This window comes from Rattus rattus, chromosome 1 (genome assembly GCF_011064425.1).
Source record: "Rattus rattus isolate New Zealand chromosome 1, Rrattus_CSIRO_v1, whole genome shotgun sequence".
Taxonomy (NCBI): Eukaryota; Metazoa; Chordata; class Mammalia; order Rodentia; family Muridae; genus Rattus; species Rattus rattus.
Window position 1 is genome coordinate 240,084,307 of NC_046154.1, and position 14,868 is coordinate 240,099,174.

Consider the following 14,868-nt stretch of genomic DNA (forward strand, 5'->3'; position numbering starts at 1 on the left):
ATTGAAGTGGGCTGACTCTAGATAATACAAAAAGTATTGTTTTGAAACTTTTCTTTTTGTTCACTGTGAAGAAATACCCCTTCCTTGTCTGTTTACACTACTGAGTCTGTCAACTTGTTTATTGTTCTCTTTATGTAAATAAAATCCCCAAGGCTATTGAGGCTACATCAAATCTAAAAATAGATTAGGGGAAAAGGAACAAACCCGGGTTTGGTGCTCAGATTTGGTGGGTAATAGAGATTTTTAAAACATGAAAGACATGTTAGTAAGCTTTTAAGATAACACTGAGACTTGAGAAATTGGTCCTCAGCTTAGAGAAGAAGGATATGAATTTCTCTTGTTTGTTTCTGGGTTTAGCAATCAAAAAATAAATCCCGCAAGCATTTTCTATCAGTACTGGGAGACAGGAGCACATCAATGCCTAGATCACCTAATGAAGTGTGTGATCTGCCTCCTGATTTTCTTTGGCAGGCAACAACTACTGTGAATGAAAGGTCTGTAATTTAGATAGGTAAATATTTTGATTATATTTGTCTTAGAAAATTCCATCAAGTATAGGACACTGGTAACCAAAGTCCTTGGTAGTAAGTAATTCTACCACACATCGTGTGATTCATCTCTGTGTAATTCAAACTCAACTCACCCCACCTAAATTCATGTCAACTCAACTATGTCATCATTTCATCTTAATCCAACCCAGCACATCTAAGCACAGCTCTTCTTTACTTAACTCATTTCATCTGAAATCTTAACATAGCTCCAATAGGGCAATCCAGATCAACTCAATCAGTTCATTCCAACCCAACCCATCTCAATTCATCTCAGACAAAAATCAGCTCAGTGGGGCTCAGCTCAACTAGATTTACCAGATCCTGCATTTTGTTTTGAGGATGTAGAGATGAATATATCCCTGTTATGGAGCTCAAAGACATAAATGTCTAGCATGGGCACACTGGAGAGTAAGCTCTCTTATGTTACCTGTCACCAGCCTGGGAATTATTCAATGTCTGGCAACCCGATAAGATGTAGAGGAACCACACACAGTAAGAAGACTATAACTATTGGGTATGCATCACCTGTCTCGGAAGTTTTTAGTGCCTGGCTACCTAATAACTTACAGAGCGATCACACACAAAGTGAAGTGTGCATTTGAGTGTGTGAGGCAGTCACTGTTGAAGATTACCTCATGGCTTCTGAACTGAAATCCCGCTTTCGGACTGAGCAGAGGCATTGCTGGAAGAAGCGACACAGTTCCATCAGGCATGGGTTGAGTTTCTTCATGGTCAGGGGCAGAGGAGTATCTGTAATGGCCTCTTCTTTGGGGAGTGGCCGAGGACAGTCTGGAACATGCAATCTCAGACATGTGAAATCAGTCAGAGCTCAGCAAACATCTCTTTGGTATGTCCTCTCATAGGTTAGTACAGTCTAGCCCTTATTATAGGTAGATTGGAAACAGAAAATAGAGAGTGGACTTTCATTGTTATGCAGTGAAACTACTGTGGGAATGTCAAGAGACAGGTAAAGAATGACAGTAATAGGGTTTAGGTGGAGACCAGACATGGGTTCTCTGAGTTTCATGCATCCAAATTGTGGAACATAAATGCACTGGCGTAGGGCAACACTGGTACAGAGGATAACGATCATGCAAGGGAATCGCTGGCGGGGAGTGCGGATGGAGAATACTTTAAATAGAGAAAGTGTGTTGCAGTGTGTGTGTGTGTGTGTGTGTGTGTGTGTGTATGTGCACGTGCACGTGCACACATGTGTGTGTGCATGCATGCGTATGTGCACACACATGTGTAAGGCATCAAGAAGGCATGATGATTAGTATTGACTGTCAACTTGAAAGGATCTAAAATTACTTAGACTGGATTAACTGATGTGCGATGACTCATTTTAAGGGTGGGTGACACTATTCCATGAGGTGAAGTTCTAGGCTGAATAAAAAGCAGGAAGTATTATGAGCACCAAGATTCATCTCCCTCTGTTTCCCAGCAGTAGACAATTGGACAGCTGTCTCCAAGCTCCCCCTGCCAAGATGGACTATACCTTTGAACTGTGAGCCCAAATAAACCTTTCTATTCATAAGTCACTTTTATCAGGTAGTTCGTCACAGCAATGGGGAACTAATGCAAAAGGGAATGGCAGATTTGAAAATGAATATAGCAATCCAAGTCTAGCAAGATGTACAATGGGTTGTGATCTCTCCTTGAGATGTAGGTTGACTATGCACCATGTAACCAGATTTTCATTATTGTTTAGTATGGGACATTTAGGAAAATAATAAAAATGTTAAGCAAAGAAGAAAATAAGTTCTTAAAGCTCTCATCCTATCAGATCTCCTGAAACTGAATCAAATTCCTGAGGCTGTACCCAGGCAACCTCAGAAGAAGAATGACATGAGACACAGACTCAGCATGCAGAGCACCTGAGAGGACCCAGTAAGTCCTTCTACACAGAGCATATGACATTATCCTTGCTATGGAACAGACACAAATACTAGCTAGGATTCCCGATTTACTTAGTGAAAAGTCTTGAGAGTCCACCACGTGCCAGGCACTAACAGACTAGTAGTAGAGCAACAAACAAGAAAGAACAGGGTCCTCCTCTCACAGGGCTTGTTACCTAGGACTAGAAATCATATTAGGATGTTACAGTTACACAGGACGGGCCACCCATTGCCATTAAACAAAATGACAAACATCTAGAAATGGGCAGACAGGAATAGTGGCTTCTCTTTAATGTCGTTTTGACGGTTGCCTAGCAGGCAGCCTGGGACTATCTGGATATATAGGAGAATGAAGCTTTTGATTTGATTTGATTTGATTTGATTGTTTTGAGACAGAGTCTCATGAAGTTCAGACTGGCTTAAAACTTGTTATATAGCTGAGGTAATTTAGAACTCCTGATGCTTCTGCCTCCACTCTCTGAGTTGTAAGAATACAGGAACACTCCACTGTGCCCAATTTCTCTGGTGCTGGTTATTGAGTGCAGAGCTTCATGAGTGCTGGGCAAGCACTCTATCAACTGAGACACAGCACAGGAATGTAACTCTGTCTGTCAACATGACTGGTTTTCTATTGAGCATTTTTCTTTGGTTACAGCTCTGTAGTAGTACAAGTTAACTGATACTGTTAACTTGCTGTCTGAAAACACGGCAGATAACTCATGTTCATAGCAATGTAAGTGACTGTGGTCTGGCAAGTGTACAGTTGGTTTTCGCCCCACTTCAAATAGAAGAATTATGACTATAAGTTATAAATTGGCAAGCTCCTTTGAAATTACTTCCCTATATTGCCCTGTAAATCTGATTCTCTATTGATACAGTTTTAAGACCTTTCTGATTTCCTCATCAATTACTGAATTGAGTAGCATCTTTAATATACTGACACACTTACATTCTAAATTTTATGAGACTTTAAATTTTATGGAAACTTAGGTTTCCATTCTTAGCCAGAGATCAACAACTGAACCTAACCCCACTATGAGAGTTTCTAAATGATAATTTATCAGCAACATTTAGCAACTAAAGAGAAGGTTCACAAAGCTATGGACTTTTAAAACATATAGAAACAAAGTATTTTTCCATGAGTCTACTAACATTAACTACCCCCACACCACAGAGCATGCCTATCCTTCCATCAATGTGGCATTTAGCATTTACCATGCACCAGGTATTTCCTAAGTTTTTCACTCATATTACCTCATTTAGTCCTTGTAACAACTGTTAGGCAGATATTGCAAGTCTGGAAATATAGAAGAGGTTAATGAGCACGAAGCAGATCAGTCACACCATAGGGAGGAAGTGATTAAGCAAAGACCTGACTCTGGGCCCAAGCTCAATAAGATCCACATCCCTGCTATATAATCAGCATCCTTAGGGATGGATTTGTACACATCACTTCCATGCTGCACATCATCTGTACTTCTTGGCCTCAGGAAGTGACCTCAGGAACCTACACGATCTAATTCAGGTCACTCCTATGGCTCACTTGAGTACCAACACATCAGTTTGATTCTGATTCCTAACTGTGGCCCCAATCTCTCTGCCTAGGTAATTATGCTTTACTTTTAATCACATAATCATATATGAGTCCCTCCACTGCACCCATCATCCTAGCATCTCTGTAGTTTCCACTTTGATGTCAGGGATATCATTGCATGGCACATACCAGGCCACATGGCATTCCCATACCTCAGAACATAGAACAGACTCCTGGTCATGGTAGCAACTTGCTCTTAATTTCACTCTCTTTGGCCTCAGTTCCTATGACTTGTACCTTCACCACAAGAATTCTAGCTATAGAGGCCCTGTTCAGTCCTGGGAATGTCAGTCATCTCACTTGTGTGGGTTTGCTTAGGCCAAGGCTCTGTAGTAGTAAATGCTTAGCAGTATCTTGTCAAAAAGTACCTGCTCGCTTGGGCTCCTGCATGACTTCTTCAGCTGAAAGGATTCTCTTCCTCACTTGCTGTACTAAGTGCTGACTGCTTATTCACTCAAGAACCTTATAATGCTTCTCCTTTAATAGTCATTTGCAGTGTGTGTGTGTGTGTGTGTGTGTGTGTGTGTGTTACATCTTAGGGATAATACAAAGAGAGAAAATGATTACAGATGTTGGAGTTAGGGATATATGACCTCCAGACTCAGCCTCTTGTCTATAGGACTCACCAGAATCCTTTAATGAAGATAGCATTATCTACCTTCCAGAATTGTTGGACAGAGAAACTGAAGTGGTCTTAGCCTTAGACCTTGCACATAGTAGGAGCTCATATGTTCAATGAAGGGATAATTGGATGGTTAATAAAACCTTTGTGGAATATTTTTAAAGATTTATTTATTTATTTATTTATTTATTTATTTATTTATTTATTTAATGTATATGACTACACTGTCACTGCTTCAGACACACCAGAAGAGGGCATCAGATCCCATAACAGATGGTTGTGAGCCACCATGTGGTTGCTGGGAATTGAACTCAGGACCTCTGGAAGAGCAGTCAGTGCTTTTAACTGCTGAGCCATCTCTCCAGCCCCGTGGAATATTTTTAAAAATGATATTTGGATGAGCAAAATAATTTACTGGAAAATGTCAGAGCCTCTTTTATAAAATGAATGTATCTGTCTTCTGAAGATAGACAGAAGGATGGAGATGTTACACAATAGATAGGCAGATAGCGATCTATCAGACATGTATTAAAGAATTATCAGCCGAAATGGATAGGAGTATATAGACAGATGATACATGATATTCAGGTGGGTGGATGGACAGAGATAGCTATGTAGATACAGATGTAAATATGGATGTAAATATAGTTAACGTGTGTCTTAGAACTCAACCTGACAATATTGTTGGCACCACCGGTATTTCTCTTTAGATTTCAGACACAAAGGCCCATTCATCATTCACTGGAGGCTGTAAGGATTGAAGTAGGTCTGAGGATTTATAAAACAAGAGACTGGGCAGGCTCCAGCAACTTAATTATGCCCTGTTGACATATGACTGACCACTGTGTAACATTCAGGAAGCTTGTACAGAAAGATGTTCAGGAGAAGGTAAGACCTAACAACCTGCCAATCTGTGAGGACTTACTTTGTCTTCCTTTTGTCAGGAGCTAATAGCCCAGAAAAGAAAAGTATGTGACAGTCAAAAGCTGAGAAAAGAAATTTAAGTCCTGCGAGTTCTGTAAACCATGTCTAGGAAGTCGCTGCTTCTCAAATCCATGGAGTATTCAGTGATATGGCTAGCAGGGCATCCTTTAAAACACAGCCACAGGGAGTTGCATCCAGCAATTGGGGCTTAGATTGGAGCAGTTGTTTATGCATTCTCTTTCTGATCAGCCAGCCACCAGCCAGCAGGCTCATCATGAGAGCGGCTTTTGCAAAGTGATCGGCACATTTTTCTAGATGTTCACACAATGAACGTTGATCAAATTAAATAGCATAGAGCTTTAAAATCCTAAGTCAACTCAGCACACACTATCTAAATATAAAACCATGTAAAAGAGAATAAAGAGAACAGATGTTTTTAGTGCTCACAGTAATTGCCGTTGTTCTTGCTTTAAATTGAGGGTATCAATCCTGGAGGCCACCCATCACAAAAGTAGTTGAGCTGAGATTTGCATCCTAACAGTCTGAGTCTACATTGATCAAACAATCCTCTTTATTAGTGTAGCCAACCACATATATAAAGCACAAGCTTAAGCAATGACTGGGTGTTTCTACTCACTTGAAACATGATGGGTTGCTGGGACCCGGGCTGGCTCTTTCTCAGGGGTGATTGACCACCTCTGCAGGAATATCATCTGTAAATATTAAAGGGAACATTCTCCAAAACTGAAATAAGATGGCCTTGTACTACTATACATGAACAGTCAGAGAATCCTAACACCTTCAAGGTGAGGGTTCTTAAAAGTCCATATGGAAATGACAGCCAAAGGGAAAGAAATGGTTTAGCCACGATTACACAGCTTTGCAGTAAAGCAATGCCATGAAACCACTTCTGACTCGTTTCCTGTAATAACATGCACTGACAGCATGCTTACAGGTGTTTTTGTACCCACGTTTCTTTTCTCCCAGCCTACACTTTCCTCTCAGGTATGCAGTTTCTTGATCTGGCCACACAGTCTCACCTGTCTGTGGGACTCTAGGAGCTGGTGCTTTAGTTGGATTTGTAGTCTGTGTTCCAGGCATGAGTGTTCCTGGGAAGAAAAGAGAAAGAGCATCATCTCTTAAATCTGAAGAAGATGCTCCATAGTCTTACCAGTATGACTGGCTAGGCCAGATACTAAGAGGGATGTTGAAGGTGCAGGATTAAGAAATGTAGCCATAATCAAGTTCTTCTTGGAGTACCTAGGAGAATGAACGAGTTCCACCAGTAACTGGTAAAGTATGATGGGGCCATTGGGAACTTGCCAATATCAATAAAATATGGTGACACTATATGGAACACCAATGGTACTGAACAGGAACGTGTTTGAATGTGGGCCCTCTGAGACAAAGAGAACATGGCTTGCTTGTCATTGATCTGTCACGGTATGCACATGGACTCCATCCACACTCATAATTTGTCAATTAATTAATTAATCACTGGTCAATCATTTTAATGATGGCCTAGGCTCTCAGTTCATCATCTGTCTTTCATGCTCATAATGCTTTGGATTTAGGACCAGTTCAGGACCTGATCCCCACTGACATGACTCTAGCAAGTCAGCAAAACAGCCGTCTTTTCTAGAAAGATGAGAGAGAGAGAGAGAGAGAGAGAGAGAGAGAGAGAGAGAGAGAGAGAGAGAGAGAGGAGGGGGAATCTGGGAGTTACATGCCAAAGATGAATGAAAGGAGTAAGGCTGGGATACAACCTGGCTCAATAGATAGGCACCCATTTTAGTAGGAGCCATTGTTGACTGCAAAAAGAAACACCAAGCTAGTGAGAATAGGCCTGCAAAGCTGAGCAAAATGTTTGTGCAGAGAGGAATGAGCAATTAATGCTGTTCTATGGGTGGACTCCAGAGAATAAAGTGGAAAGTGGGGGAATTCTGGGGAACCCATGTTCCAGCCAACACTACTATAATGTATTCCATTATTTGTGATTGCTCTTCTGCTGGGACTACGTTTTTGTGGCGTCCAGTTTGATATGGCTGTCACTCCACGGTCCTCTGAGTGAATTGCAGAGGTGAATGCTATAGATGAATGCTCATTCACATTCATCCCCATAACTAGCAGGAATCCCCAACTCCAATGGAAATCTTTCGTTTTCTCAGGAAGGGTCAACATCATCTGAGTTCTCTTCAAGTATTGACTAGATTATCACCTCCACTAAAGAAGGTATCAGTAATGCTTGCTTCCTTGATGGTTTTCTGTGTAAATCTTGAGCAATTTGAGCCACATCCAACTTCTCTATGACTTCATTTAGTTTGATTAAATGGCTCTGTGATCTCAGAATACGGAAGTTTGTAAAGGACTCAGAGCTCTTGACAGTGCCTGGTGTAAATAACTTGGTCAGCTTACAAGAGTTGCAACAAATGATTCATGTCCAAATGCTTACATCCTAAACCAAACTCTTTGCCCTGACATCTCTTAACTAATTATGCAAAAATGAAAATTCAGAGGAAGAAGAAAAATTTCTGTGAATAGTGTATGTAGTTAAGGCAAGATAGAAGTCCAGCTGTGTCTGAATCTGAGACAGAGCTGAGTTTCAAGGTGACTGTGGTCCATTGATCACAGCAAAGTTAATTTATTTAATTTTCCTGTACACTAGTATAGGGGGAAGGGGGAAAGAAAGTAAAATGAAGAGGGGTAGAAGAGTGAATATGGTTGAAGCATGTTATCACAGACAGTGCAACAGCATTATGAAATGCTTTACTCTACAAATATGAAAAAGGAAAGAGAGAAAGTTGGAGAACCCTGTTAAGAAGAAGCATTTGTTTTTTAATTCATAAATAAGAATAAAGGAGGGGAATAAAGAAAAGGAGAAGAATGAATTTGTTTTATAATCATTTATGAAATCAGCACTTTTTTCTACTTTTTAGCATGTGTATTAGATTTCAAAACATTAAAAAGGCTTTCAAGGAACCCCAGTGGAGTGATAAAGACAAGAACCCACCCACAATAACTTTCAACCCCAAATTTATCCTGTCTACAAGTAATGAAGGCATAGGGGCAGAAGCAGAGACTGAGGGAATGGCCAACCAATAACCGGCCCAACTTGAGACCCATCCCATGGGTAAGCACCAATTACTAACACTATTAATGATGCTGCTCTGTTATGCTTGAAGACAGGAGTCTAGCATGGCTGTCCTCTGAGAGGCTCCACCCAGCAAGTGACTCAGACCAATACAGACACCCAAAGTCAAACATTGGATGGAGCTTGGGGATTCTTACAGAAGTATAGAGGAAGAATTGCAGGCCTTGAAGTGGATAGGAACTCCATAGGAGAACAAACAAAGTCAAGTAACCTGGACCCTTAGGCCTCTCAGAGTCTGAACCATCAACCCAATAACATACATGGACTAGACGTAGGCCTCCCCACTCATAGAAGATGTGCAGTTTGACCTTCATGTGGGTCCTGAACAACTGGAGTGGTGATTACCTCAAAAGCTGTTGCTTGTGTGTGAGATATGTTCTACTACCTGGGATGCCTTGTCTGGCCTCAGTAGGAGAGGAAGTGCCTATCCTCAAAGGGACTTGAAGTGCCAGGGTAAGGAGAGGATACCCAGGGGACCTCTATCTGCCCAGACAAGGGAACTGGGAGGGTGAATGATTGTGGGAGGAGGTGACCAGGAGGGAGACTGTGAGAGGGATATAAAGTGAATAAGTAAAATAAAATTAAATATAAAAAGGAAGCTTTCATAACATGTTTTCAAGTGTGATTGCCAAGAAGATGAATGTCTCTCACCTGAGACTATGCTGGGCTGTGCTAGTCTGCTGGGTGTGGTCAGTATCCCAGTAGGATGCAACTGGCTTTCTGTGCTGCTGAGCTCCTGGGCATCTTCAGTGGAGGCTGATGTGGAGGGAAGGCTTGTCCAGGGTGGCCCTCCAGGTGTGCTATCATCCACAGTCAGTGGCACAGACATGGATCCAGACAAGACAGTAGGTGCTTGTGTGGATCTACGTGTCACCCATGGTGTTCTGGTCATGTTCGCTGTAGTATGTCAAAAATAATGACCGTTGGTTTTGCTGTATTTTACCCGATCATGGGTAAAACTACAGACATATCAAATGCTCTCAAAGGACAACGGAAATATTTATGGATAACACATATAGTTCTGACATTTAACTGTGGACTGGAATAGGCAGATTAAACTGAATTTTTTTTATCTTTGGCAACAAGTCAAAAGAAACATCTGGATAGATGGCCTGGTCCTTAAGAAAACTTGTTAGTTTTGCTGAAGACCCAGGATCTGTTCCCAGAACTCACACTGTGGCTCTCAATCACCTGTATCTCTACCTCCACGGAATCAGCTGTCCTATTCTGGCCTCTGATGGCACTGCATGCTTGTGATGCACATACATTCATGCAGACACAGGCACTCATGCATACACATAAGATAAAAATAAATCAGCCTTTGAAAATTAAACCCCAATCATTCTCTCTAAACTCCTTAGAACCCCAGAAAGCTAGTGTATGTGATTGGAGATTGGGTAGATGTCTCAAATGTATGAGATATATTTCTAATCATGCAGTAGGCTGGGAAGGTTATTTGAGATGTGGAGATCTGGAGGCATTGGCATGGGCTTGTTGTCTTCACACTGTGAAGCAAGCTATTTATTTTAATTAGGCAAGTTGTTTGTTCTTATTTTCAGTGATGGAGATGGAACTCAGGGCCACGTCCATGCTGTGTATAATTTTGAATGTGAACTGCTTAAACATTGTTGTCTTACATTGCTTCTTGTATTCAGTCACATCAACAAAGAAGGCAGCCAATACACCAAAGAGGCACTTGCCACTGAGATACATTAACTGCCCCTCTTAGCCTTGACTTTAAACTGATGATAATTGAAAATGATGATGATGATGATGATGATGATGACTCAAGCTTTCTATTGTTAAGTAAGCATTCCCTAATTATCCTTTGAAGATGATAGTTTCACATTTGTTCACACGGAAGAAAGTTAATAATCTTTTCTCTCAAAGTTTATAGAACTAGTCATGATGGATGATTTTCCAGCTATGAGTTAAGTGGGGGAACATTTGCCTTATCCAGAACACAAGTTGTTCCTTTGTGTATTGTTGTCATTACTCTCAATAAAGTTCTGTGGTTTTTCTTATACGAAGCAGTGTTTCCTTTAAGGACCATGGCTGGTGCTTTATGGCTTTTCTTGCCTCCAGCAATCATCTATTTTTACATGTAGAAAATATAAGTTCTAGTTGCTAGAGTTGCATTCTATTCCTCTCCGCTGTTGAGACACACCCTCTTCATAGCTTGCTTGTCTCTTGTCCATCCTTACCTCCTTGAGGGAAGGCTTTGTGCCATGCTATACTGAATAGGATGTCCTTCTTGGGCTTGTGCATAAAAGAGCTCAATGTAAGTTGGATCATGACTATAGTTTGCTTTCCTGTATCTCCCTTCTATCTGTGAGCTTGAGAGACAAGGGGAAATTTAAAGAGTCATTTTCAAACTATCATACTGGCTGGAAGCAATGATGTCTTTTGATGAGTGAGTTAGTGAATGAGTTCTATTAACTCTGATCCATCCTTGGCATAGATAATACTGACTGTTACTGGAAGAGATCACTCAGTTTTATATATTTTTCAGGTCATTGTACCTTTCGTGTTTGGTTACAGTACTATTGATATTGAACACAACTTGGTAGGATTGATTAGGAAAAATCTTGACCAGCCACTGGTGGCATCATTTCAAGTTGGGATGGAGTCACTAACATATTTTTGGTATGAATATTTAACCAGGTGCAAATTAACCAAACTGTTCCTTAAAATGTTTACCTCACCATTCGCTGTGAATTTCCAGAGAAAGATATCTACTTACACTGTTGAAATAAAAATGTCATATTCCAACAATAATTATGCAAGACATTGTCGGTGGGGAGACTGGGTTAAGGATATCAGAGAACTCTTGGTATTATATTTGGGACTTATTAAGACGGTGTATTTCAGTATAGAAATCTGTTAATAGGAATTGTAGACGTATATATCATCAGTTCAATTTCCATCCCTGACTGGCCCTTCTGAACTCTCCTACACTAAGTCATGGCATCACTTAAGGTGGTTGGAAGAGTTAGATGGAGGTACTTTATTTAATTATGTGATACTAGAGGAAAAAGAAGAGAGACACAGTAGAGTAAAGAAAAAAAACAAGAAAGCATCTTACTTGAGGTCGGGACACTACTCTGTGTGCCTATGGACTCAACAGGAAGCTCTGGAAACATCTGTTCATTTTCTGTCACCTCTTTCTCTGAAGGAGTACTTGTCTTTGTCCAGGGGAAGGTCTTCAGAGCAGATACCCATTGTGTGGTCCAACGTGTAGTATATGATCTTAGAAGTGAATGTTGGCTTTGAGTTGTGAGCCTTGAAGTCCTTACTGTTCCCCTGGTAGTTGCTCCTCAAAGGAAACAGCCAATGGCAGTTTTAACTTACTTGCCACTTTGGGCAAATAGAACTGTTGAGTCATGAAAAGACAATTAGATAGTAGCTATATAAAATGCAAATATATTACTGTGAATAGTACCAAATGTCACCAAAGGATGTTTTCTCTTGAATGAACTATGGGGTGAAATATCACACAAATGCTGCATGATAAACTGTTATGCACAGAATGTAAAGTTGTCAGATCTGAGAGACAGTTAGTCTGGCACTCTTAGACTAAGTCACTGTCACAGTCATTAGTAACTGATAATACTCAGGGACTTGTCAGAGTCCACATGTCTCTTTGCAGTCCTTAGCTGCTCCATGACTCAGATATTTATCTCTGCAAGAGTAATAAGACCTATGATATTTGCCTTATGGCTACATGTAGGAACATCAAGAGAAGTTGGGTTTTCCAAAAGAAACTACACGAAAGACTGACCTTCAGCAAGACTGGCAAATTACCCTGTTTATTCCACAAGGGATAGGAAAAAGAGGTACACATGTTAAATTGAATAATGCTTTCTTTTAGGAAGACTGAGATGATGCGAGGCTGAGGAGTCTGGACCTAAAGTGAGAGGTACCCACTATCCTATAGGGTTGCTTTTTCTGGGTAGAAAAGGCCTGATCTTCATTTAGCCTGTGTTGGATTTTATTTACTACTTGTCCTTTGAAGGTCTTGAATATAGGGAACTTACTATGTAGTTGTAGGAGGTGATGCTATTGGAGGAGGATCTTGTGGATCAGGTATTCAGATGGTGATTTCCATGTCCTGAGATCTAGTTGTAGTCTTGACATGGCCATTGTCATGAATACTGAAGAATCCCCCATATCAATGTGTTGTAAAATAAGCTCCCCAATTATCTCTGATTGGTTAATAAAAAGCCGAACAGCAATGTGGTGGTTTCAATATGTGTGTCCACTGGAAGGTTGCACTATTAGGAGGGATGGCCTTATTAGAGTAGGTCTGGCCTTGTTTGAGGGGCTAAGTCACTGTGGATGTGGGCTTTGAGGTCTCCTGGACTCAGGCTCCACTAAATGTGAAATCAGACCCTTCTTCTGGATGCCTATGAATCAAGATATAGAACTCTCATGTCTTCTAGTACCATGTCTGCCTGAACACTGCCATGCTTCCTGCCATGATGATAATGATGATGATGATGATGATGATGATGATGATGATGATGATGATGGACTGAACGTCTGAAACCATAAGCCAGCCCCAATATAATGCCCTCCTTTATAAGAGTTGCATTGGTCATGGTGTCACTTCACAGCAGTAACACCCTAATAGATCCCCTATTGGGGATCTGTTCTTACTGAAAGAGCACTGGCTGGGCAGAGGAGACAAAAAGGTTAGACTTCTAATCCCAGCCTGGGGTACCAGGGAGATGAGCCAGGTAGAAGAAGTTCACCAGGAGGCAGATGAGGGTCCAGGAGAAGAAGAGCCATAAGGTGAAGGAAGGAGACAGTAGCCATGAAGTCTGATAAGGAGGTTGCCAAAAGAGTTCTCCACAAAGACAGACAGCTAAAGCAGAGTGAACCAAGAGACCAAATGCACATAACTCAGGGAATGTCGTTGATAGCTAGGTAGTATGAACATTAGAAACATCTGCTCAGTTATTGTGCTTAAAGATTGTTGAATAAATCTATAAGTCTCCATCTCAATCATTTGGAGCTAGCCAGGTCAGAAACAACTGCCTCTTTTAAATAGCATTTTATAGACCCCTAAATCCTCCTTTCTTCTTTCATGTTTCACATTTAGACCTCAAACTCCTCACATCACCTAAGCCTTAATCCCAAGAGTTAGACACATACTAGGTACTCTCGGCCTAACTGTCACCTAGCCGGGTAAGTGCCCATCAGGTATTTCAACAGTAGTGCCAAGGTATAGATAGTTTCTTTGCCAGAGGATCTGTCCTTACAGAAAGAACACTAATGCCAGGATTGAGACTGGAGGTGAAAAGACAAGGCTGACTCAGCCCTCATTTCTTTCCTCAGAAGCAATCATGGAAAGGTAAGTTGCTATAGCCTAGCTCATCTCCTTACCAGGTGGCCCTGTCTCTTACAAAATAAGTGCTTTCTTTTATGGCATGACCAAAAGATGCCCTGAACTAAAATAAACCAGAAAAACCTACTGCCACAGAACTGGAGCATCACTGATTATGTTTATCCATTCACTGTGGAGACACTGATGAAAAAGCTTACTCTGTGCAGATGCCATGTGACACACTGATCAATAAAGCACTCTGTGCGACAACAGGTAGTTGTTCTTCCAGGTTCATTCACTGAGGAGGTACACATGCAAATGTAACCATGGTGTAACCTAGAGTAACTGAGTCCAGATGACAGACAATGGGTTGAACCACAAAAGATGGATTTTGGTTGGGAATCTTTAGGACATCAGAAGATAGCATCCAGGGTGACAAATGACAGACTCTCAGCCCTATAAAACACCACAGAGTAGAACAGGGCCTCCACACAGAATACACAAGCTTGTACAGAATGTTGGCAAAATGTTTTCTGCTACCAACATGGACATTGATTTCAAACTGAATGTAGATGATGAATCATGGGAAAATAACAAATATATGAAGAAGAAAATGTGTTATCTTTAAGGATTCTGGACTCTCTGTTATCGCTGACTGTTGGATTTGACAGGTGAGGAACATAACCTAGCTCATATCTAAGGACCATTGTTCTTGTGCCCATGCATGGATAGTTTCAAGAACGAATGCAAGAGTGTGACAAAAGGAACTTGGTCATAAGTTGCTCTATGTAAATGGTGA

At 40.9% G+C, this 14,868-nt stretch overlaps 1 protein-coding gene across 1 annotated transcript in view; it reads right to left on the reverse strand.

The window, feature by feature from the left end:
• Window positions 1-426: 426 nt before the first annotated feature.
• Window positions 427-14,868, reverse strand: part of Hhla1 (HERV-H LTR-associating 1) — a 31,879-nt gene continuing 17,437 nt past the window's right edge. Inside the window, 7 exon segments of the mRNA XM_032890693.1 lie at window positions 427-481; window positions 1,184-1,340; window positions 6,227-6,284; window positions 6,286-6,302; window positions 6,630-6,698; window positions 9,392-9,637; window positions 11,826-12,053. Of these exon segments, the coding sequence (XP_032746584.1) occupies window positions 427-481; window positions 1,184-1,340; window positions 6,227-6,284; window positions 6,286-6,302; window positions 6,630-6,698; window positions 9,392-9,637; window positions 11,826-12,053 (830 nt within the window).